Consider the following 25,477-nt stretch of genomic DNA (forward strand, 5'->3'; position numbering starts at 1 on the left):
ACTTACATGATGTTTGTCACACAAGTTTAAATTAATTTGTTGTCAGAGGTTAAAGTCCCTCCTCCAATGATTTGCTCTATTTTAAAAGCGCTCCCAGTGGTATTTTAATTAAGAGTATTCCTTGTTCAGTCATAATCAAAAAACGTGTTATTGCCTGAGACATATTTACAGAGCGGCAGTAGTTTATCTGTAATTCGCCTCTGAGTTGTGGCGGGACTTTTAGGCGCAGAAGTAACCTTCCGCTGATATCCCATCATCCCTTTGTTTGCACATTCTCCCGCTGCCTTACAGCCCCAGACTAACTTTAGCAGTGCAACAAAAATGGTGAGCAGTAATGGAGCTTTCCAGCTGTACAGTTTAGAGCCAGATTTCAGCTCAAACGAGGAAAACAAAGACGTTAATGGATCTATTTTTTGTCTGCAAATGGATGCATCAGAATGGAGCCAGCAAGTGAGATTATGCCCCCCCCCCCTTTGTAATTGCTGCATCACAAATGAAAGTTTTATTTATTTATTTAAGATTTTCATATGAGCCGATTTGATTTTTTTTTAAACTCAGAAATACAGTTTTAATCCTAAATTCTTGTCCTGCATCATCAGCCAAGTGCAACAAGAACGTGTTAAAAACAGCAAAAAACTATTTTCATCTTGCATTTCCCATCTGCAACAGATTTAGATGGAGTGGTATTACGATTTTATTTTATTTTTAAAAGGAGAGAATGCCATCAACATTGAACAAATAAAAACTCACTGCAGTTCTCAAAAACGTGTTTTTGGAACATTGTCGTTTTTTTTCTGTCTGCTCCATCTTTCACAAATCTAGTTTTCAGGTGGACTCACGGGCAACAAACTACAGAGAAACAGAACTCAAGAGGCAACAGGCGCGAGGCGGCAAGCGGGGGTCTGCGGGGGCTCGTGGGGAACACTCTAGTTACAGTGCTAGAAAAAGTAACGCCGTTACAACCTACCATTAGCGGGATTCGCTATTAACAGCAGCGCATTGCCATTGGACGCAGGGAGGGGTTGGAGTCACCCCCCCTGCCCCCCACACGCACACCCTCTCACCGCAGACTTGTTATTCGAAGAGCGTGAGCGCGTGCGGACAGTCGCTCCTCGTTGCGCACTGGGCATGGATCAGGACGCAGCGCTTCTCCCCGTCTGCTGCGGACGCGCTGCGCTCTGGGGCGCATAGGAAAGGTGCCCAAATGAACCGCCGCCCTCCCGGCTCCTCTGGCGTGCAATGGCTTAACAGGAGAGACATGAAGCTCCGCACAGAGGACTTCACCGCGGAGCAGTGCCTGGACGCTATCGAAATCGTTTGGGAACTTTGCCGGGCGGACCATGTAAACCGGGACAAATGCAGGGATGTGTTTCCTCTGGGGAGCAGCATTCCAGGCAGAGGACACGCAGGTAAATTTCTACTGTTTTGGCTTGTTATTCATCAAAATTGTTGCTTTTCGAGTTGAATATTTGACTTAAGACGAGAGAAATAATTATTAAGTAGCTGAAACTTTACTGCAGTTTTTAGATTTCTGTTTAATTTGAGTCCTGAAAGTGCAGCACGTGTTGCAGAAGAAATAGCAACAGGTGGAGCAGAAAAACGTTCTGTATTTCCTATCTTCATTCATGTAATCTGTATTTTCTCCACTTTAAAGTCTAGACGTTGCCTTTTTATGACAGAGATCACAGTTTTTAAATGGTTGAACAGTTAACTTTCTCTTCATGTGACTTTCTTTATGCTGTTTTTCTGGTCCTGCTGAATCAAACAGGTGCAGATTCTGCCCCCTCTTTCTTACACCTTGCTTTGTCTCCTTTTTTTCTCCTTCTCCCCTGCATGTGTCTTGTCGTTGTCTGTCCTTCACCTGCTCCTCCAATCTTCCCTGTCTGACCACTGTCATCTTGAAACGGGTTAAATGTAGACATCTCAATCAGTCTCCTTGCGGTGGTGGTGGGTTTCTGTGGCCTCGCCCTGTTGGCAGTGTCTCTCTTTGTCTTTTGGAAGCTATGTTGGCCCATTTGGAGGAGCAAAGCGCTGCCGACCCACTGTGAGAATGGTCTGCACGTGGGCTTCGACGTGCCTCCGCCCAGATCCCCTCCCATTACTGAGTATAAAGCAGCGGAGCTGGAAAAGAAGAAGCCCCTGGAGGTGAAAGTGAACGGGCGGAGCTCCGTGAAGATTCTGGAGGCAGCCATGAAGATCAGCCAGACTTCTCCAGACATCCCCGCTGAGGTGCAAACAGCCCTGAGGGAGCGGATCAGCCCTCAGCCTCCAAGAATCCAAAGGCAGACCACGGAGCCAACTTCCTCCTCCAGGTACCCTCTCAATTTAGAGCAAGCCCCTCCCAAGCACTGAGCACACGCCGTAACAGGAAGACATCTGATTGAAAGCAGCTTTGAAATCCTGCTTTGGTTTGTTTTTTCCATCCATGCAACAACAACAAGCAGATGCTTCCACAGGGTACAGAATGTCCTTAGAGTTTGTGACAGCGTTGCTACTGTCCTCGAGGAGGTTTGGAATGTGTCACCCATATCATCAGAGGCTGACTGACCTTGAAAAGCTTCTGCACATAAAAAATATCTCTGCCAGATCGTCCTACTGCATTTCCCGAACCCTATAATCACTTACACGCGTCTATAGCAAGCTGCTATGGTAACAGTGGGAGGAAAAAAACCCACTTATTAGAAAATCAGCTCTGGCTTCTCTTTGTTTTCCAGGACTGTGTTTAAGCTAGAATGTCCTTAATTAGCACTGCTGCAGGATGCAAGCTGTCATGGTGGAAGGATTGGTTTCTTCCACCAGTAGACAGCTGGGATCAGTTTCTTAGAGGAAGATGCTATTGACTTTTGGCTTGTCGTTGGGCTCATTAATTAAATTATGTTGCCGTGGTCCTCATGAATTACACACCCCCCTGTGAGGCTGAAGGCCAAGATAAAGATTAAAACGCCCACTTTCTTATTGCTGTCTTTTATTTCCATGACAGGGCTTTTACTCTGAAATGAAGCTCCAACACGGTAGAGTAGGATAAAAAAAATAATCCTGGCTTTTTAGGAGCTTTTCATTGAATTGGTGAAAATAAAATACTGAAAGGTAGTGGTCGTATTATTATTAAATTTATGGAGCGGTGCTACCAGAGAGCCAATTAAATGATTGATTTGATGAAGCACAGCAGGATCCAGCTAAAGAGTATATTCATTATGGATTAATTGCTTGGTGTTTTAAATGTCAAAGAGGTCACCAGGTCACAGCAATCCTTGTGAGCAAACAGAGATGGATTACATAAACATCAAAAAATGAATCTTATGTCTAGAGTTAAGGACATTAGAAGAAGTAAATATTTGGCCTTAATTTTAATCCGGTGAGTTGCTCAAATAAAGTGTAGAGGTACTACAAATAATAATTTTGATGATCAATGATTAAATACAAATAATAAAAAAGTATGAAAAATGCAGCATTAGTTGCTGTAGAATCTTTTAAAAGTCGTAAAAATCCTGGTTAAAAAGTGACATTATTTGCTGGAAATGAAAAATATAGTAAACCTTCTAAAAAATATAAAACGGGAATATAGAAGAAGTAGCACACAGAGTAAAGTACTTGACTCAAAGTAGACATTTCAAATCCACCCATCCATTCATCCTCAGGAGCAGGTGAATACCTTTTGGGCTAACAGGGCTGCTGTCTGTTGCAGGGCCACATAATCTCATTCACATCTAAGGGAAACTTAGAGATACAATTTAACTTATCGCCATTGACTGTATATGTGAACTGGACTGAGTGGCCCCTGGTCTTCCAAACAGGAAGCATTTGCTGTTGAAAAATAACCAACTATTACTCAGTCATTATATTGAACAGAATAACCATTCTCGCTCTGCCTCATTTTTTTAACATGTTCTTGCTAATTCTAATCTTTTTCATAATGTTTTTATTGCAAGTTATTTATGTCATGGCATATACTTATAAAGGGCTTTACTACCTGCCTTGAAGCCCCCAAAGCGCTTTACAGTCACAGTCCCATCCACCCATTCACACACTGATGGCCCCAACCTATAACCACCAGGAACCACGAGGGTGGGGTTCAGTGTCTTGCCGAAGGACACTTTGACACATTTAAGGTGGGAACCAAACCTGCGACCTTCCGATCAAAGCTCAACCGCTCTACCTCAGCACCATGGCTGCCCTCCTTTGGTGTTATAAACTGACCAATCAGATGTGTCATTGAACGCATGCTTGATAGATTCTACTGAGCCCAGTTTCTAGTGGTAGGGATGTGGATTTCCAACAACCTCACTCTCGATTGGTGAGTCTTGTTGTCTTAGAAACATTGACTCAGACCAATTGCTGCTTAGTAATGACTGTCCTCAACATGGCAGTGTTCATATCACGAAAAAATAGCGACTTAAGTGACTTCACTTGGTTGGAGCCAGAAGTAAACCATTTTCTATGGATGACATCACAGTCCAGTTCTCGTAGAAAGTCAGTGCCTATGAAGCATGACTTTGGACTGTGGGAGGAAGCTGGAGGACCTGAAGAACACCCACATATGCACAGGGAGGACATGCCAACTCTACACTGGAAGGTCCCAGCCAGGAGTAGAACCAAAGCCTTTTCGCTGTGAGGCAAGGGCACTAACCATTAAAATAAAAGCAGGTGTTATTATGCAAACAATCGGGAAATACCACCAGTATTTATCAAAAAATGGATCATGAAATTGTCTCTTTTTTAACCCTTTTCATTTGGCTTCCTTGTTTCTGATACTACAAACTTGCATGGATAGTCATAATTGATGCTTTATTCCATCAGAAGAGAGACTGTAGAGACGGATTTCTTGTTTAAGCAAACAGAACAACAGCTTTGCATTTGGTTTGTCTTCATGGCGTTTGCTGCTGCTTTTCTCATCAAGTTATATTTGGTTACAATCACAGGAGAACAAGACTAATTAAAAGACAATGTGCTACTAAAATTCAATTAGACTGTCATCATTTCTAAAGGTTTTTATGTTTTGTCCACAACTATGACGTCAAAAAATATTTAGTTTGAATTCGATAACCTGATGATAAAAGGCACAGAGGACCTTTGAGTCAAATTTAGAAGGTTTCCCCTAAAAGCAGCAGACTCTAAATGGGTTTTCTCACACAGACACCAAATCTGAAAAGTCACATGTTTGCATACAAATGTGTGAACCTTATCTGAAAGCTCGCTGACTTTGAGAGAGATTTTTCCTGCTCACAGAGCTGTGTTCTGAGCAGAAAAGCGTGGCTGAAAGACGTACTTTCACTCTGTGCAAAAATGTGATAAATGTCCTTCTTTCATGTGTGCAACAACTCAACACACTGAACAGTTTGTTGACGCAGGGACAATATTTGATTCCTCCATCTTTTCTTATTGAAAGATCCTTTCCCAAACCCATGTGGAAGGAGCTTGAGGACCAAAAGAAGATTAAAAACTTGACAATACAATCAAACTGTGAAGAAAGATGCATCATTCGCACCAACAAACTGGGTGTTGTGTCTTAAATAGGTATTTTTGGCATTTCTTTTTTCAGTTGTTGGTCTGAATCTTACAAACGTCTTGGTTCTAAGTGGCGTTTGTACTTTTGTTTTGGAAGTAATGTCTAACTATGCGTTCTTCACCATAGTGTTTGTGCCTCTGCTGGGATTGTCTTCCTGTCAGAAAATTGGTTAGTTACTTCTCAGCGACCAGGGGCCTCATTTATAAAACTTTGCGTAGGATTTGCGTCAGAAGTGGCGTACGGATGAAACATAGGACGTGCGTACGCACAGAAATATTCGGATTTATAAAACCGTGCGCACGCACATCCTACGCATTTTTCCCTTAATAAATCACAACCAATTCTAAATGCAGCGCAGCTTTTTGCGGCTTCATGACACGCCCTTAGATGCCCATAAATAGTCCGTGAAACGCCCACAAATGAATATTCATTGATTGCGAAACCATGGCACACACCGAGAGGAAATGGAAAAAACGTAACTTCACTCAATGTGAAGTAGAAGTTATCGTTGGCGAGGTGGAAAAGAGGAGAAAAGTGTTGTTTGGAGGGCACAGTGTGGGCATTACTAATGCCAAAAAGGCACGTGAGTGGCAAACGGTGGCAGACGCCTTAAATGCTGTAGCCTAACAACCTCGGACCGTGGCGTTTTCCAGCAAGTCTTCTTGCTGTCTAAAGATGCGTTCACTCCGAATTCTTCCATTTGCCACATCTTCTAAGAGCGCAAGATCAGCCATTGTGCGTCATTACGCATTGTGATGGGGCATTTTATTTCCATCCATTTAATTACATCTGAAAAGCTACAGATGTCGGTAATAATCCACGTGGAAATGGGAAATTGATCAGCGCAAATGTAATTTCTTGTTGCTTTCTGAATGGTTGAGACATACGCCATACATTGTTTAATTAAAAATAAAACAAACTAAAGGCACATGCATGAATACCATAATTCCATACCTTATGAAGAATTTTTTTACTATGAAAACAACTTTCCCTAGTGGACAATTAATGCATCTCTCTCTATCGATCCATCTGTCTGTCTAATTGCACCTATATCTGCTCCGCCAGACGGACACATTGACGAGAATATCAGTTTTGTACATTATTTCGTTCTGTTAACTATATTATTTATGAGGATGAATTGCACAACATGCCAATATTGCAGAACATATTTCACTTTTCTTTCTGCAAATAAGTGTTCATTTGAATTTCTGTTGTAATTTTCATTTGATTTTTTTTGTTTGTTTCACTGCTGATCGATCAAACGGGTGTTCGTGTAGGCTGTTAATTGTAAGACTTGCTTTGTGAAGACTTCATGTTATTTCTGAGAGGCAGTATTGTCATTTTCACTTTTACGTGTTTCTTCCATCTGCCCACGGCGTGGCCGTTTTTCATTTCACCCGTTTTTGTGCGAACGCCTGGGTCAGAGCTTGCGTGAAGGACCGCACATTTTCCCGTCAAGTTTGCTTTTTATAAATCTCAACTATTGCGTAGAGAGTGGCGTACGCCTTCTTTTGTGCGTACGCAACGTTTATAAATGAGGCCCCAGATTGGCAAGCTATATTACAATTTTTATCAATACTCTAATGGAAACTTGTAATGTTTAATTCATTTTTTACAAAACCAATAGTAAAAAAATGACAACCTTTTTAAAAAAAGGCACAAAACATCTATTGGAGAATATATGCCCACAAAATTGCAAATGTTGAGTTGTTAGTTAACAGCCTATAAATATTGATTTTTAAAAATGTAAATATGGTGAACAATTAATCCAAAAAACAGTAGAAAGATGTCACAAAACTGATAGAACATTCCCAACAAGTTCAATTTTTTCTCTTCTCATTATGGATGTATAGTTTAGATGATAAAAATACTTTTATGTCATTTTTTCTCTTCATCTTTAACTTTTTGCAAATTTTCAAACCTCCTTTCTTTGCAATTTGATGCTTGATCCCCTGAGTTGTGATAATTGAGTAAAAATTGATCCCCATGGTGGGACCATAAAGTTTATCTTACAATACCTTAGAACTGAAAATTAACTCTTCTTTCAAAAAAAATGGTGCACATTTCCATTTATGAATGTAAAAAAAATAAAGTAAAGTAGTCCCATGCTATAACGCCATTTTATACCGCCTTTTTGCTGTTTCGGGAATTTTTTAAGTTCAATTTTGCATACTTTTGCCTTTCTTTCTTATTACCGGTAGTGGGTTAATTGTGTTCTGCTTCCTGATTGGCTGTAGACCTTGTTAATCAATCTCCTTCCTAAGGCTACAGAATGTGTTCATTTTGCTAAATCTACATAAGTCTTTGATCAACATCTTATCTTTGTTTTTGTTAATTCTGGACTTACTTTTCTATAAAGGTTTTAACTTTGAGTGCTTAAAGAAGAGAGAAAAGTGTGAAAATATTAATGTTTGTCTGGGAAAAGTGTATGATTCAAGTGTAAATCCCAGTCTTTTTTAGGGCTCAGTTACCAAAAAAAATGAATTAGTCATTAAGTATTTCTTTAGTTCAAACATATGATTTACTATTGAGCATTGAAGAGCTTTAAGAGTCATTGTAACGAATAGTTTTTTAGATTTTGTATTTTTTAAATCTCCAGTGTAGATAAAAAAAATGGGCTGCACGTTGGCGCAGTGGCCTCACAGCAAGAAGGCCCCCGGTTCAAGTCCCGGCTGGGGGACATAAAAAAACACATCAATGGGGGACCTTTCTGTGTGGAGTTAGCATGTTCTCCCCGTGCATGCGTGGGTTTTCTCCGGGGACTCTGTCACCGGTGTCACTCTGACACCGTCCAAAAACATGCTTCATAGGTTAATTGGTAACTCTAAATTGTCCATAGGTGTGAGTGTGAGAGTGAATGGTTGTGTGATTGTGGACATTCTACTGGCTACCTGTCCAGGGCGTCCCCTGCCTTTGCCCACAAGTGGCCGGGATAGGCTCCGGCAGCCCCGTGACCCCGAAAGGGACAAAACGGAATAGAAACGAATGAATTAATGAATAGATAAAAAAATCTGTAAATGTTTTGGGATTAACCCTATAAAAGCAGAGAACTCACCAGCAAGACTTAAATAACACACATTCTTTGACATATTGGAACTCTTTGACCATTTTACGCAATCAAACACTGCTTTTTCTGCAACAGAATCCGTTAAAGTACATGGATTGCATGATCATTTCTGTTAAGTGTTGCATATCAGCGCAAAGCTGTTTTTTTAAGCTACAGAATCTGCTGGTTTCACATTAATTGTGTTAACAGTTGAAGAGTTACGGTAGTCGAAACAATGTCAACACTGGAGCTTAAGGTCTGGTGCTAAAGGGCTGAATAAAATGTTCTTTACAGTTCTTTAAAAATCACCAAATGTTGTTTTCTTTTCTTTCAAAAGGCACAATTCATTCCGGCGCCACTTACCTCGTCAGAAGAATGTCACAAGCGTTGACTTCAACATGGACGTCGTGCCTCTGCGCCAGTCCTCCACGGTGAGCATTGGGAGGATTAAACCGGAGCTCTACAAGCAGAAGTCTGTGGATTCTGAGGACGAGTCCAGAGGGCCAGTCGAGACTTGTGGAAAGCTCAGCTTCTCCCTGCGTTACGACTATGAGGAGCAAGCTTTGGTGGTGAAAATCCTTAAAGCTTTAGATCTTCCCGCTAAAGACTTCACCGGCACCTCCGATCCGTACGTGAAGATCTACCTGCTGCCCGAGCGTAAGAAAAAGTTCCAAACACGAGTTCACCGCAAGAATCTGAACCCCACGTTCGACGAAACCTTCTGTTTCCCCGTGGCCTACGATGAGCTCTGCAATCGAAAGCTGCACTTCAGCGTCTACGACTTCGACCGATTCACCAGCCATGATATGATTGGCGAGGTGGTGGTTGACAACCTCTTTGAACTCTCTGATCTTTCAAGAGAAGCAGTGGTGTGGAAGGATATTCACGCAGCAACTATGGTGAGTTGACACTGTCGCTGTCGGGACAAATTCTCCTTGCGGTCATATTTAGAGAGTAGAGGTTTATGTTTAGGTAGATGGCTGTTTTATAGCGTCCGAAGCTTTAGCTCCAGTTCTGGCATTCCTTCAACCGTTTACGCAATCAACAAAATTCCGGTGGATTCTGAAGCAGAGGAAAGCAGCTTTGCTGTGATATGCAACACTTTACAGTAGTGGAGTGTTTCTGCGTTTAATGTAATTCCGCTGATTCTGTCATAGATAGAGCGGCGTTGTGACGTAATGCAACACATGTATTACATGTTGGTGCAAAGTCAATTAGAAAATCTGCTTTTCTCCGTGTCAGAATCAATCAGCTGATTCACCAACTGTATGCTGCCTGCAACATCTCGGGTATTAAAGGGTTAAAAGTATAAAAATGTTTATTTTCGTCAACAGTGTTTGCATGTAGCAGGTGGATTGCATTTCATAATTCAAATGCTTGGGGAAATGCGCTTAATCAGCCAAACGCCCACACACGTTTTCCAGAAACTGCTGGGCATTTCGCTCACATAAATATAGCTTCAGAGAATAAAAATATCCTAAAGCAGATCCAGTTCTGTCTGTAAACAGCAACCTGCTCCCAGATGGATGTAAACAAACAGGATCTGCAGTTATCAGATAATGAAGATCGTCTCAGAGGAGAGCTCCTCAAAGAAGAAATGCTAATGTGGACACATAGGTATCTGTGTATTGTTTCAGTTTAGCTCTGATTAAATGATGTCAGTCCGTTGCAATAAGCAGTGAGCCATTGTTGTCAGAGCAGTTTTGCATTGCATTCTAAATGAGGAGCAATCAGAAAAGCCTTTAAAGCTTTTTCTCCTCCATAGTTTTGATGTAGCTGAAGGATTGGTTTTTGTTTATGACCTCTTCTGGTTAATGTGTTACTGACCAGCAATTTCACAAGCTCATTTTAGACATAATACAGTCAAAATCTACTTTTCTGACCACAAATCCCCAAGTCTTTGACCAGTTTTGACTGTTCCTTTGGTCATACAAAGCATTCTGCATAATAACATTAAAATATCATGGCTTAAAAGCACAATTTAGTCTAAACTCTAACTACGCTATTGTACACGATGATTAAAGCCTCTCAGCATGAAGGTTATATTTATTCTATGAAATATTGTTGAAAAATCCTGAATCCAAAACTGAGTTATAAAGGCGTTTATATGGCGTTTGGTAAGGATGCTCAACATCTATTTGAACACCTTTGAACTCTTCCCTTCGCATCCCAATTAACCGGCCAAGACAGTCATGACAGCTGTTAATTTTAGTTTGAGGCATGATATTTATCTTGCAAAGATGTGTCATATTTGATAAGTGAAATTAATCAAGGTCAAAGCCATTATTTTTGATCTTACAAGGGCTCAAAAGATGTGGGGGATGGAATAGGTGGCATGCACATTTGATTTGATTTACTTTTTTTCCTTAAAACAAAAAAAAAGTTAAATGTGATAAACATAAAGTGATAAAGTGCTTGAAAAAGCAGTGGATAGAAGAAAAATCAGATTAATTCCTACTCCCAATCTTTTATTTTTTATACACATATTTTTACAAGATACCAAAACAACATCTCGAAGATATGATTGTCAGTACATTGTCCATTTAGGTTTCTCGTTTTCTCATTTATACATTTCCTATATTTTCGGTTTGTAGTTTTTTTTTTTGCATGTGTAACATGTTTACTTATTTTGAGCATGGAAATTAAACTCATCTTTCTTTATGCAGTCAGACACAAGGACCAGTATGAAAATGCTAAATCACCTGTCCCCTAAAAAAAACAATTATTGAATTATTTAACTAATTTTTCCATTAGGAGATTAGAAGGTAGTGTTCAGTATTTTTGTGAACTTGCGATTCTTTAAAATTTTGATGCTGCACCCCAGGTTTAAAAAGATGAAGCAAATTTCTTTAGAGTAGTTGGGTTAAGTCAGTGTTTTTCAACCTTTTTTGAGCCACGGCACACTTTAACCTTGACAAAAATCCCGCGGCACACCAGCATCCAAAAAAAAAAAAAAACAGAAATTCATGGTCTGTATTGATCGACAGAGATAATGAGGCACGTTCATTGTTTGTGACGTGCAAAAGTAAACAAAATAGTCCGTGTCCAAGAAAGTTCTGGAATTTATTCTTGAGCATGAAAAATTTATTACAAAAAAGTCTCATTTTCAAGGGTTTTCAAAGTCCTTCGTTGGAATCTGTGAAATGATGTGGTCAACAAAACATACCAGGACCTGCCCACCCTCCCCATACATAAACCACCACAAAAGATCCAACCTACAGGTGAACAGATGCACTAAATCCAAATTTACCCCTGATCATGTGACATAGTGACAACAATGGCAGCTACATTCACTGTTATGGTCACATGACATAGTTTTGTCTACGTCTTTGGATTCAAAGTATATAGCCAGAAAATGTCCAATAGGTTAAAGGTTTTTTTGGGTTTTTTTGCCCTCCAGGAGAGCGTCGACTTGGGGGAGATCATGTACTCGCTGTGCTACCTCCCCACAGCAGGGAGAATGACCCTGACTGTCATCAAATGCAGAAACCTCAAAGCCATGGACATCACAGGCTCTTCAGGTAACCCAACCGTAGATAAGGCCAACATCAAAGCAAAGTGGCCCAGAAATTCAATTGGAACGAGACACTGGGCGTTCTCACTAATCAAAATAAAACCACAAAGGGACCAGGGTGGTCTCCCAAGAGTGGATGCAAAGTTTCTGCAAGCTTTGGTGCTTGGAAACATGTAAAAGAAAAAGCTTCTTGAAACATGGCAGCAGAGTGAATCTTGTGTCTTGCAGATCCGTACGTCAAGGTTTACCTGGTGTGTGATGGGCGGAGGCTGAAGAAGCGGAAAACAACAACTAAGAAGAGCACTCTTAATCCTGTCTTCAATGAGGCCATCATCTTTGACATTCCCCCGGAGAACGTGGAACAAGTCAGTCTGTCCATCATGGTGATGGATTATGATCGGTGAGTGACGCGCCCACGTCATGTACAATGCAATCAATTTCCTTCCTTCAAGCCTTAATTTAAAAGAATCTGTTGTATTAAGTGACTCCGCCGAGCCTTTTTTACAGCTCTGTTGCCTGTCTTACTTTATTATTTTTTCAATAAACAAAAGAAAAATAGGGATTGGCATTGGGATTTGTACAATGACACGTGTAATCAGCATTCTTGCTCATATGCTTGTGATTAAGGATGTGCATGCAACACTAACCTATTGATGGCACTGCTGTAGTCTGCTGCATTCATTAATCATGGTGTCAACCCCTTATTTGTTCTGCTGTCAAAGTTCACCCTCTGCGTGTTCTTCACTCCCTACTCATCATGAGGGAAGGTTGTATGAAGGAAGGAAGCTTGAACACTAAAACCCCAGCAAATGGGCTGTAAGGGGTTTTTGAGAACTCTTTACTACGAGTCACAGGTTTTTGCTAAAATCTCTGCAGTTTTAGGACTCACTCACTATTTCCGTTGTTAAAGAAGCAACTCCTTCACTTCCAGATTGAAGCTTGATGGAAAAATGAATTAACTGCAGTTTAACTAGTTACAACTGATGTTTCGTTAAGTCAATCACCATTCACTTTAAAATAAAATGGTCCACATACACAACAAACACTCCCTACAATTGCAAATGCAAAACCTTTTTAACAAAGAGAGGAGTCCTAACAGTAAAAGGGCTACATTGGAAAACATCAGTAAGAAATTAAATTAACTAAGAAATAAATAAAAAAAAATTTTTAATGAAAGTTTAGTGCAGGACCCGATGATGAGAGTATACACATTAGATTTAAATCTGCTTTTTTGAAGAATCAAACTAAATTTTTTTTTGTTAATATCTATGAGGGATCCAAAAAAAGTTATTTTTATTACTATTTTTTAGATCGTTTGGCCTAGAACATATTTAATTAAACCAGGGGTCACCAACGGCGTGCCTGTGGCTGCAGGGTAGACTGCAAGGACCACAGATTCTCGTCCACATTACAGCGTATATTCTCCCTTCCAATGCAACGAGGGAAGAAACGGCGTGCATGTCCCAACCATCCCCTACACTGATCTCCTGTAACATCCTCACACGCAGCATCCATTGCATGGAGCAGGGACCTCTGATCTTGAGCCTGATGCTCAAACACTCTCCACCTCTAAGCGGAGAAAAACTCCTCAATAGGATTGAGAAAAGGAGAGTAAGGTGGTAGGAACACTATGAACATCCTTGGATGAGTACTGAACCAAGCCCTGATGAGCGGGCCACGGTGGAAATTCACATTGTCCCGTACAATAACATGTAGTGGTGGGTGAGGCCCTACAAGACCTCTCTCATTTTCAGGGATCAAATCAAAATAATAATTAATGTATCAAATGGTCCAAGGGGATTCATATATGGTATTCATGGTATTATGTTCTTGACTAATTTTGAAAATTGAACACACTATTGTGCATGTGATGACTTACACAATGAAATGATGCCGACTCATTTTGGAGCGAACATCCATTAGACTGAGAATCAACAATCAGTTTAGATCAACATCCTGGAAATTGTGCTAAATGAAGGCTACCTGTACTTAATCAATTGAAAGATGTATTGAGACATTGAGACATGTACTAAGACATTTGCAATTTGAAGAAATTAATGAGAAATTCCATGCTGTTGTGAACAATTGCCAAGTGGTTTGGAGGTTTGTCCATGTTGTTTTGAGAATGTAATTTCTGTTTCAAGAAATGAGCCGAACCAATGGAGAAAAACTGTAATAAACTGAAGGGTAAAACAACTACCAGGGTAAAATTTCAGATAATTTAGTTGAAAATTATTACTGAAAACTAACTTAACTTTTATTAGATCTTTTAGAAAAAACATTGCAGAGGGACTGTACATCAATACAGACTATAGAGTTTCTCCTTTTTTAATTTTTGGATGCTGGTGTGCCGCTGGATTTTTGTCAAGGATAAAGTGTGCCTTGGCTCAAAAAAGTTTAAAAAACACTGCTTTAGATGTTTGTCCAAAAGTGTGTTTCCCTGAAGCTCCTACCAAACTTTTCTTGACCTCATCATGGAGGACTCAGATGATGAGAGATCAGGTTTATTTATTTTGAAGAGCTCTACTAAATCATCAATGAGCAGTGCACGTCTCCATGTGTAGGTTTGTGAAATCCTTCAGACTGTACCAGTGAGGAGCAGCAGGTGGCCCTGACTGTGGCAGCAGAAAGTCGCTGCTCCTCTCTAACCAGTGGGAGGGGCTTTATAGCAGCAGGGGACACGGTGAATGAATGTAAAGTAGTAACTTCTGACATCGCCTGATTCTCTTCCTTTTTTTTAACGTTTTTCTTGTCGTTACTGTTGTGCAAGTCATTGATTAGAATCGTGGAAAATAATTACCATTTAAATGTGAGCAATCAATTCATACTGTACAGATAACTACTCCTAATTATTATTATCATTAAAATTACTAGTCAGTGGTTTTGTTTTTTGGGAAATTTGCAATAAACAGATCTATGTAGCCCATAAAATAGCCCTCATCCTCAAAAAGGTTGGGGATCCCTGATTTTAACCGATTTGCTTCCAAATTTAATTGGCAAAAACGAAAAGTTTATTGGCATTTCGTACATTATATGAGTATAGTTAAATATAAACTCCTTATTGGAAGTATTATTTTGTTGTCCTTAAATCTTTTATTTGTTGTAAGACACTGATAACCGAAACTAATTCAAGAATAAAATGAAGTAGTTTAGCCTTTTAGTGCCCTTCAGAAATGCTTTGTCTTTTGTTGAGTCTGTGAAACTTTTCCATTCACTCTGCGGTCCGATTGTGTGTAAATGTGAGCGATTTGTTCTTAACAGAGTTGGACACAATGAGGTGATTGGCGTGTGTCGAGCCGGGCCAGATGCAGTGGGCCTTGGACGAGATCACTGGAACGAAATGTTGGCTTACCCGCGGAAACCCATCACACACTGGCACGCTCTGGGGGAGGTACACAGATGTTCTTTCCATTCAGTCAGGCATCCTTTTCTTCTTTTGCCATTGGAGCCCACATTCACAGTCGGAGCTTTTCAGGGAGTCCTGATGTTGAATTCTAATGATTTACTTTTCAAACAGAGACGAATTGGGCGAAACAATTGTTTACAGTTAAATATGAAAAAGAAAATTTGCAGTTTGTGTGAGCCAAGCTTTATCTGCAAGTTAATTCAAGATTGTCTTTCCGTTCATATATATATATATATATATATATATATATATATATATATATATATATATATATGTATGTGTGTGTGTGATTCTAGGAAAAAAATCGTATACAACGTTTTTATACAGACTGTCTAATAGAAAGATCTGACAGCTGGGGCATTCAGTTGGTGACTTTCAAGGCTGGCCTTTTTTTCTCCTGCAAGTTTTTCTTCTGGTCAATACTGCCGCCAAATGAGCAGCTGCAGCTACTTCTAGTCGTTTTCAGGTTCTTTGTTAGCAAAATCGGGAAATGCCGTATACTTATACAGCCCTTTACTACTTTCTTAGAAGGCTCAAAGCGCTCTAAATCCCAGTCTAATTTAGCCATGCACACACACTGATGGTAGCTCTGCTACCTGACACTAGCACCAACCTATAACCACCAGGAACAACGTGGGGTTCAGGACACATGGGCACGCAAGGTTGGAACAGAGTCTGTGGTCGACCGCTCTATCCACCAGAAGTAAACCAAATCAAAATATTAGCATCCTCCAGTCATTTGTATTTTCAGGGCCACACTGGTGTGAAAGAGCCCTTAGATGCCACTTATGCCAGTGACGCATGTGTAATCACACTGAACACCCGATAAATCCCCCGATGAAGTTGTGTTTTGTGCTTTTTTACTTTCAGTGGCCTGGAAGAGCAGCAAGTTTTGAAAGTCAAGGTTCGTGTTCTTCTCCCAAACCTCCAAAGACTCCCTGACGAAGGCTGATAAAGTCACAGCATCACTGTAAGAAACCGCACGTTTGTTGCTGAGGGAGCTGTGGCATTAAACAGTCACCAGAGCATGTGTGAAAACCGATTTCCTTCTGATCGGTTTCCTTTTAGATCCTACTGAAATGTATTTAGGTTGTTTGAATGCAAGTTCTCTAAATGCTCTTCAGAGCTGGCTATGCACAGCACATACAAAAGTCTTACAAGGTTCTATTTGCCAAACATCTACATAGATGCCGTGATTGACACGCCTCACTTTAACGAGTCCTTCGTGGTTCATTTGAAGCAGTCTGAGCTTGGTTTTGGCCCGATTGCTCTTTAGTGTTTTGCCATCTTACCTATATGAGACAAAAATTACAGGGCTGGCTGCTCGGTGCCGTAAGATTACATATTAAATAGATTGAATAAGTCAACATCCAACAACTGAGGCAGCTGAGCGTCAAGGGCTGAGTAAATCTTAAAAAACCTGTTAGTCACAAGTGTGACAGATATATGAAACAGGCTGTCATTGAAGAACGTTCAGAGCAACAGTAGAAGTAGCAGACACATGTAGCAAACAAACGGAGAAAGATGTTTTAGAAAAAACCTGACTGGCGCTAACATATTTAAATATGAAATATGGAATTATTTTTGTACACGAATTTTTGATTCATAAGTACAAACAAAACTAAGCCAATTGTTAAACAATGAGACTTACCGTGTTCTGCTTCGTGCAATTTTGCTTCAGTTTTACGACTGTCCTTCCTGACCCAACCCTCATCCTTTACCCCAACGGGCTCATGGGCTCAAGTGCCTCCATGTGGTTGTTGTCGTTTACAGCACCTGATGGCCCAACACTGCTTAAGCCTTAGTCACAACTGCCCTTACGGGTGGATACAGGCTGTCTGCGGGCGAAAAAGGGGCTAACCTGTATGGGGAATGCAGGTGGTCTGCACAGAATGTTAAGGTCGTAGATTGCTTAGTGAACCCAGCGAAAAGGTTGTTGCACATTATTTTCTATGGGCATGCTGCAAGCAACAGGTCATAGTGAACACTTACACAACAGACACATGGGGTAAGGTAGAAGTGAGGAAGGTGAGAACGGACAGATTTTTTCGTGATAAGTGATAAGTCCACGTTCCTTGCACGCAACCTGGCTGCTAGAAATGAGGAAATTAAACAATCAGAGTGTAGTTTGTGGGGGTGTCCTTATGTATCACGTGCACAACCCATGCGTGAGGCGTCTGTCAGGGGCCAGTACTCGCACCTTACCAACGACTAGAGTGTGGCGTGAGACCACCATATGACACCATATGACAGCATCACCTAACAGAAACTAACGTTAGCTTTACGAATACTTTGCAATTCCCCTTACATATGCACCACAATGGTACTTTTCATTTTTATGATGTCCCTTAAGGTGGCAGTAGAAGCTTTAATGGAAGTGTAAGACACACCTCCGCTCCCCTTAAGATGCGGCTAATCCTCTCTATGACCCTTTCCACAGACTGGGCAACCCTAAAACCTGCAGAACCCGTACAGTTCAACCCCCGGTATGGGTGCATGTGACCAGGGCTTTAGCATCTTAAGCCATCATGGTTAAGAAGTAAGTCTTATAAAAATCACGAGTGCCAGATGCCCCCTCCCCCGCGGTGGCTTGGTGGGTACTGCATTCAGTTTGTAACCAGAGGGTTGCAGGTTAAGGTCAAGGTAAGGTCACAGTCCAGGTGTATCCATCTACGACTAAATGCTAAATAATTAATGCAAATATCTTACCTTGAATTTGCATAAACAAGGATCAGATACAATAAAAAGAGTTCCAAAGGAAACTACGGAAGCATGGCCAAGATAAATAGAAAATAGAATTTTTTTTGGTCAAATTTACTTTTTTTGGTTTTCAAATTTTCCATAATTTCTTCAAGTTTACAATGTGTACTTTTGAGTTGAAAACTGTAAACAAGGCAAATTTTTGATACATTTAAAATTCCAGCCACACAAACAAATGCACTGCCACTCACCTTAAGAAAATTAAGAACTTCAACAACTACAAATCAATATGCAACATTTCCCAAAATTAATATTTGCAATTAGTCACCTTATAATCACAACCCGTTAAGAAGATTCCTTAGATCATTTGACATTAAAATTGATAACATCTCTTCATTTCATGGGAGTAATAATAAACCAATAAAAAAAACACATAGCAAATAGAAAAAGGCTATGAACTGTTATCTTACTTGCACATGCAGTAAATTTTCTTTTTGTTCAACCCTTAATATGAAAGAACTATTTTTACTTGTAGCATGCCTGTCACTATTTAAAAAAAGCACTTACTGAAGGAAATGTGAGTATGTTTGAGTATTTGTATTTTTTGAAGTTTGTCTATAAAGTTGTGTAAATATTCCTACAACACTCAACCCTGTTTTTTGTACAGTTGGGACTCGGTGTGAAACTGAAAAGAAAACTAAAATCTTTTATTTGCAAATGAATTGACAGTTAAAGAAATTATATAAAAATATATTTGATGTTATTTATATAATTTAAAACTATGTACTGTAAGTTTTCTGAATATATTCACGGTTTAAAAAGTTCAGATGTTTATTATAGTTTGAGCATTTGTCAGGTTCAAAAAAAGCAAATATCGTAAAGAATTTTGTTTTTCGTGAATCTTTGAATATTTTCAGCAGTTGATTGGTCTGCAGGCAGATCAGTTTAACTACTAGGTTGCACAAAATTGCAAACAAGTATTTAGCATTATCCTCTTATTATAAGCAAGGCCTTTTTGCTTTCATCTGATTGTTAACAGCCTGAATGTCTCTAAGTTTAAATTAAAATAAACCTCTGTTATTTTCAGACAGGTTTTTTCCCAGTGTTCTTTGCAGTGGCTCTAATATTGTTGACATTATGCATTACATATTTGCTCTACGCAGCTATTTCCAAGAGGAAGAATCTGCTAAATTAGACAAGCCTGTAGGTCACAAGTGTCAGATCGGTTATGTATTCACTCTGCAAACTGACAGCTGATTGGCTAACTAGACTCATAGTGGAGAGCTTTCCCCGAAGGATGCTCAACATTCTCCTTTAATCAGTTCTGTACAGGGCGAACTCACACAGAAGTGAGCAGGAGTGGTTTTCTGGTCTAATGTGGTCAGTGTGGCCTGATTTGCTTTATTTAGGTACCTGGTGGTGCAAACCTGTAAATTTTAGGCTAAATACTAAAGCACTGGAGGAATATTTTGCTCATTATATGAATCAATATTGTGGGAATTTTGGAAAATTGAAATATTTTTGAAAATTATGAATCAGTTGACAGTTAGAATAAGTTAAAAAAAACACATCTTTAGTGCTTAAAAATTCAAATTTGTTTCTATTAACAAATGAGGTTTAATTTGATACACAAGACCCTCCTCTGTGAAGTGACAATTAAGTTTAAGGCCTCCTGCAAATGTTTAGTTTACACTCTGCTTTTTCTAATATTTATTCTTCTTATTATATTTTACTTCTAACAAAAACCTTCTTTTTTATCTCCTCAGAAATTTGAGCTGATGTAAAATGTGTTTGAAAAAAAAAAAGATTCTCTGTGGGCAGTTTCAGCCCTCCGTGGTCCAAATTTTCTAGCCATTTCAAAGCTGATTACCTGGATCAGATGTATCCAATCAGAAGCTGCAAATGCTCGGATGTTTGCAAAAGAAGCTGGACAGTGACTCCACCCCCGAGGTCTGGAGCTGTGAATGCATCACAATGCATGTATTCGACTTAAACAAACGTTTTTATTTGCTTTTTCAAAAAATAGTTTCAATTTCAGTTTCACAATGTGTCCCTACTTTGAGAAAAACATGTAAAAGATGGTTGTTCTTGTCAATGGCACTGTTTATAAAATAGAAAAGTAAAACCTACAGAGTTGTTGTGCATTTATGAACATAGAGAAATCACTATGTATTTTTATTGTTTGGTGACACTTTGAAAAGCTCAAACTTGTAACTGAGTGACATTTATTCACGTCCTGTAATAGTGGTGCACAAGTTAGTCAAACTGGAGGTCCAATCCAGCCAATTCTACCCTTTCAAGTTATTCCATGTGTAGGATTTTAGAGCTTTGAGCTGTAATTGTGTGCCTCTCGGTTGAATCTGTATCCACCAAAAACACTGCTGCCTCTGTAATGATGTGTACAGTTTGTGATAACTTTTGTAATGACTGAAGTAAACATTTGGTATATAATTTATTGTAACTGTTTCATATGTATTTTAAAGACATAAATAAAGCAACCAAACTGCTTTAAAATGTCTCTGTTTTTTCCAAGAGCAAAGACTCGGTCCTACTAACTGGTTTTGGTGCCAGTCTGCAAATATCACACCTAAAATAATGACTTTAACTCTGTTACTACAATGTGTATCTAAATTTGACATCAGACTAAACCTAAATGGTAAATGGTTTATACTTGTATAGCTCTTTTCAAGGCCAAAGTGCTTTACAGTCACAGTCCCATTCACAAACTGATGGCCGCTGCCAAACACTGGCGCCAACCTTCCACCAGAGGCACGGTGGGGTTCAGTGTCTGCCCCATCTAAAAGACTGTCAGAGAGATTCTCCTTTCAGGCATAACCCTATATTTCACCCATTGAATGTATATAAGAAATGGACTGAGTAACTCCTCCCCCAGCGTTGTAAACAGGAAGTGCCCGCTGGAGAAGCCATAATCCCATAGAATTCTATAGAGAAATAAACAGCTATCACTCAGTCATTCTATGTGTTCCTGCTAATCCTATTTTTTTTCATTATATTTTTTTGTACTGCAAGTTATTCAAGTTATAAACTGACCAATCAGATGCCTCAATAAAATTATTTGGTGTAATGCCGCACGTTCAAAATGTTTGACAGATTTCATGCAGCCCACTTTCAAGTGGTAGGTGTGTGGACTACCAACAAGCTCACGGTTGATTGGCGCGAGTGCTTGCCACAGAAACGTTGACTCAGACTTACTCGGTCCGATTACTGCTTAAGAAAGTTGTCTGGCTCCAACAAGGCCACGTCCATGTCATGAATAAATGGCAACTGAATTGATTGAATTGACTTTGGGCTTGCTTTCTTATCTCCACCGCCTCCATGATCCATCTGAAGACAACAGATACCGCAGATGGATCATGGAGGCGGTGGAGATAAGAAAGCAAGCCCATACGTCCATGAACCAGGATGAGGGGGCCTTCCTGCTCTCCCACACCTGGAGCAACATCCTCCAGCTAAAAACGGACATCAAGGGGCGGAGTCACTTGTCAAAGTTTGACAGGTGACTCTGCCTCAGACACAATCATCTGTTTTTAAAGACGTCACATCACCACCACCTGATGACGACCCTGACGAAGACGGAAGGTATTCCACCGAAACATGTCGGTACGTTTTATAAAACAAACCAGTGTCTGATAAAAAATAATTTAAATACGCAGTAAACTATTTTCTATCGCACTCTGTCCAATTCTCTTGTACAGTCAAGGGTCCTATCCTTAGTTAATGTATAGCTCTATGTACTATAATAACTGTCACAAACATTGGGCTTTATTTTCTAATAACATTTAGAAGAACAATGAATCTCTGAAGTCATCATATGAAGGTTCTCACTCAATGAAACACCCACTAGAGGTAAACAAAGTATGTGTCCTGCCTCTGAACACCACTGTTCAGAAGTACCCAGGAATCAAACCACCACCAACCAAATTCAGAGGCAACTGATCTACCATCAAACCAGGAGAGCCCAAAGTTGAAAGCAATAAAACGGCGGGGGACCTGGTCAGTTCGGACTAACCTTTTGTTGGTCCAGTTGGGGAACTCCGCCTCTCTTTGGTGCCCTCCTCCCAAGTGTGTGTTGGGAGGGGCCTCTCCTCTGCTATGTCCTCAGTTTTCCACGAGTCCGACTGGTAACCCGAGTGTCTTCTCTGTTTGGGGGTGGAGGCCATGGCTGCCATTGTAGTAGGCTCTCACTGGTAGTCTGGGTACCACCTTTTTCTCTCCATTCTGTAACAGAATTGAGTATAAACGTAAACGAACGTTAACAAACACTCACCTGAGCACAGGTACCTGCTTACCCTAACATCAACACAGACTTTTCTACATGTGTACATGTGTTATGTATACTTGTTTGTATGGTATATAAAATCATACAAACAAGTATACATAACACATGTGTACATGTGTTATGTATACTTGTTTGTATGATTTTATATACCATATGTTATGTGTATCTGTGTGTGTATCTTTATGAAAAGATGCTTATAAAGGTTTGTGTCCTAATTTTTTCTATATTTGGATGTTTGTTTGTGATTGAGCACAAAAATGTGCTTTTTGTTTTTTCTGTGGTTCCTCCCCATCTTATTTCCTGCTTCGCTTACAAAAGCCCACCCCCACTGTCCCCTTATATACAACCATTATAATAAACAAAAATGGTCAGGAAGTGGTGGCGTAGGACCCTAAATGCATTAGACCGGGGTTAGTGGCAGAAACGTAAACATTATAATTATTTAACTTGACCATACCAAAACCCAAGGGAGCAACAAAAGAGTACCAACACAGATAACTTGACAGTGAAGAACTGAAAACCACAGACTTAAATACACTGATGGTTATTAACACAAATCAAGACATCTGGGGATGATTTACAACCTCCACCTGGTGTGGTTGACAGGAATAACAGAAGATGACAAAGACCAAAGAAACGTTACAAAAATCCAATCCTCACGCAAAAGAAAGTTAAGCTCTAAAACACACAGGTTTTATATTTTACAAACAGGCACACATGAATTAATCCTTCGCACTGATGAGAAAAAAAGCAGCACATTGCAGGGGAAAAAGCATTTTTTTCATTTGTTAGATTCTACAAGTCGTCGTCCTTAAAAAGATGAGGTCTGTATTTATCATCACAGAGCAACTTCAACTGTGAGAGACAGAGACAGATTCATAAAAAGAATCCGGGAATATCATTCAAAGCGGTGATGGGAGCAGGGACGGGTGGGGTGTATTCGGCACCCTCCTGGGAGCAGGGACGGGTCGGGATGCATCCAGGACTACCACTGGAAAAGGCTGTGGTGTGTCCGGGACCACCGCCGGAATAGGAACACGTTGTGTTTTAATGGAGGGAAGTGGGAAGGGTGAAGGGTGGGTTGGGTTTTTACTGTAATATTGTATGTTTTCTGTTTTTAATGTTAAAGCACTTCGAGCTGCACAAAATGCATGAGAAGCGCTATTTTATAAATAAGATTTGATTTGATTTGATTTGATTTGATTTGGCAGTGAAGACGACCCCCCCTCATGGCAAGACTGCTCCCCTTCATGGCAAGACGACTCCCCTTGTTAGCAGGAGCGGAGAACTGGAGCATGTCAAAATCCCAATTTGACCTAGTCCTCTCTGCTTCCAGGCAGTAGGCCTCCAGTAACCGCATGTCCCGCTCTGCTGGGTCCAGGAAAAAGTATGGCTGGTCCATTCTGTCAGGTTGGAAGGGCTGGTGAGCGGGAAGGACCCAAAATGCATAGACGGTTCCAGGGCAAGGGGTTTATTCAACTAACAAAAAGCGCTGCAGAGCAGGAAAACAAAACTAAACTTACTGTGAAATGAACACATGGCAGAAGGGAAGAGACGATAATGAACAGCACAAGAGGAAGGCAGAGACAAGACTTAAATACAAACAGCACTGACAGGACACAGGTGAACATGATCAGGAGAGATTGGGACTAGGGAAGTAATACTCAAAACCATGACATAACAGGAAACCTTTTAAAGTAAAACAGGAAACAGAACTCAAACATGACATAAACTAGATGGAAAGCAAAAACCAATACAAAGAAACCCAAATCATGGCAGGTGTCTGAAATGGCACGCTAATGGTTGGTGTGTTCCACTGTTAGCAAAGTGAAGAGTGAGAACTCTGTAATGTCTGCATCACAGACCAATAAAGAATTACTATTACTGAATCCTAAATCCCTGAACTGTCGATGACAGTTCTTAAGTTGCAACCAAACACGTGAAACAGGTCGCAAAAGGAGATCCAGGACAAGGAACTGGTCTCAGACATCCACCGCATCTACACCACTTTCTCTCAATTCCCCAGTCAGCTTCTCTTTTGTCTGCTCCCCACCTCCCATTTGACAGATGCTCCGTCTTGTACCGTTTCCATACAGCCTGTGACCCCTTTCAAAGTAAAGGCCTCCTCCTGTGTTGGAAATTTGAGCGCTGTTATCTGCCCTGCTGTACTCCTGATGTTTTCTGTCTCTGTAGTCAGTTGGCATCATGCTGCATCCTTGAACTTCTGCCAACCGCCAACAAATGAAAAGTGTTAGATAACCACTCCATGAGAGACACAAGGTCTGTGCTTTTATGACATTTAAAGCTAAATAAAAAGCCCCTCTCTGCTGCATCTGTTTGATGGTGAAATATAAAGAGAGCATTTTGATCTCTTGTGCAGCACAACTTGCTTTTGATCTGCAGTACAGGACAATAACACAAAAGGGTGTGTGGGGGGGTCTTACATTAGTTTCCTTGGTAATGAAAGCTGCCTACTCTTTGTTTTCTAAGCCCGCGTTTAGAGTGAAATCTTTCGTTCTTAACAGATTCATGTAGCAAAGCTTGTAATCAAAAGCTTTGCTGTCTCCTGATTTATGGGTTACTTAACCCCTTGCTGCTGAAGCTCACATGAAACAAATATAAACAGTTTTAGAGTAACAGCTGCTTCAAGTTCATTTCAAGTCCTGGGAGTTTGATTTCCATTCAGTTAAGTAGTCAAGATCTGTTACATAAAGTCACACATTGAGAGGAACAGCAGATCACTCATCCCTGCAGGAACCAGGTCTGCTCTGCATTTCTATCGGGCGTTGGACGCTAAGGGTCAGGGTTCAGCTCAATGCTGAAGCAGAGTGATCTGTTTCTCATAAAAGAACAATCGCAGATAAAGAGAGAAATGGACAGACACTTGGGTAACACCACAACTCACTGCAGTCTAATGACGATTTTCTTTATGGCTTTGTCGTCCACCAGTAATAAAGAGAACATCTGGCAGGAGTTTTATCAGATTTTTTCCCCCAGAAAATATA

General features: G+C 40.2%; 2 protein-coding genes across 6 annotated transcripts in view; one reads left to right on the forward strand and one right to left on the reverse strand.

Annotated features, from left to right (window-relative positions):
* The window catches only part of LOC101162257 (liprin-beta-1), a 147,337-nt gene that overhangs the window by 96,271 nt on the left and 25,589 nt on the right, over nucleotides 1-25,477 (reverse strand). For 2 of the 3 annotated variants that reach the window (XM_020714232.3, XM_078941955.1), the window contains exon 2: nucleotides 22,203-22,411. The gene's annotated coding sequence lies outside the window, so the exon portion shown is untranslated. Of the gene's footprint in view, nucleotides 1-8,915; nucleotides 9,050-22,202; nucleotides 22,412-25,477 lie in introns of those variants that run through there. The other variant, XM_078941956.1, reaches the window with a different exon arrangement.
* syt10 (synaptotagmin X) lies at nucleotides 1,070-20,686 on the forward strand. 3 transcript variants are annotated; one of them, XM_023952549.2, is made up of 8 exons: nucleotides 1,070-1,409; nucleotides 1,919-2,312; nucleotides 8,890-9,451; nucleotides 11,953-12,073; nucleotides 12,295-12,466; nucleotides 15,328-15,457; nucleotides 16,343-16,442; nucleotides 19,939-20,080. In XM_023952549.2, the coding sequence occupies exons 1-7, from the start codon at nucleotides 1,205-1,207 to the stop codon at nucleotides 16,412-16,414; spliced, it is 1,656 nt and encodes a 551-aa protein (XP_023808317.1). In that variant the 5' UTR covers nucleotides 1,070-1,204; the 3' UTR covers nucleotides 16,415-16,442; nucleotides 19,939-20,080. The 3 variants fall into 3 exon arrangements, with proteins under 3 accessions (XP_023808317.1, XP_023808316.1, XP_023808318.1); XM_023952548.2 differs by having other exon boundaries at nucleotides 16,343-20,686; XM_023952550.2 differs by having other exon boundaries at nucleotides 1,147-1,409; nucleotides 2,002-2,312; nucleotides 16,343-20,338.

Source organism: Oryzias latipes, chromosome 23 (genome assembly GCF_053564925.1).
Source record: "Oryzias latipes strain Hd-rR chromosome 23, Olatipes_Hd-rR_3.1".
In the NCBI taxonomy this organism is placed as follows: domain Eukaryota; kingdom Metazoa; phylum Chordata; class Actinopteri; order Beloniformes; family Adrianichthyidae; genus Oryzias; species Oryzias latipes.

Excerpts from the sequence above, each read along its gene's own strand:
- syt10 (XM_023952548.2), top strand. The coding sequence starts at position 1,205 with ATGAACCGCCGCCCTCCCGGCTCCTCTGGCGTGCAATGGCTTAACAGG. Across the intron at positions 1,410-1,918 it reads TCCAGGCAGAGGACACGCAG|ACATCTCAATCAGTCTCCTT; the intron begins GTAAATTTCTAC and ends GGTTAAATGTAG. Across the intron at positions 2,313-8,889 it reads GAGCCAACTTCCTCCTCCAG|GCACAATTCATTCCGGCGCC; the intron begins GTACCCTCTCAA and ends TTCTTTCAAAAG.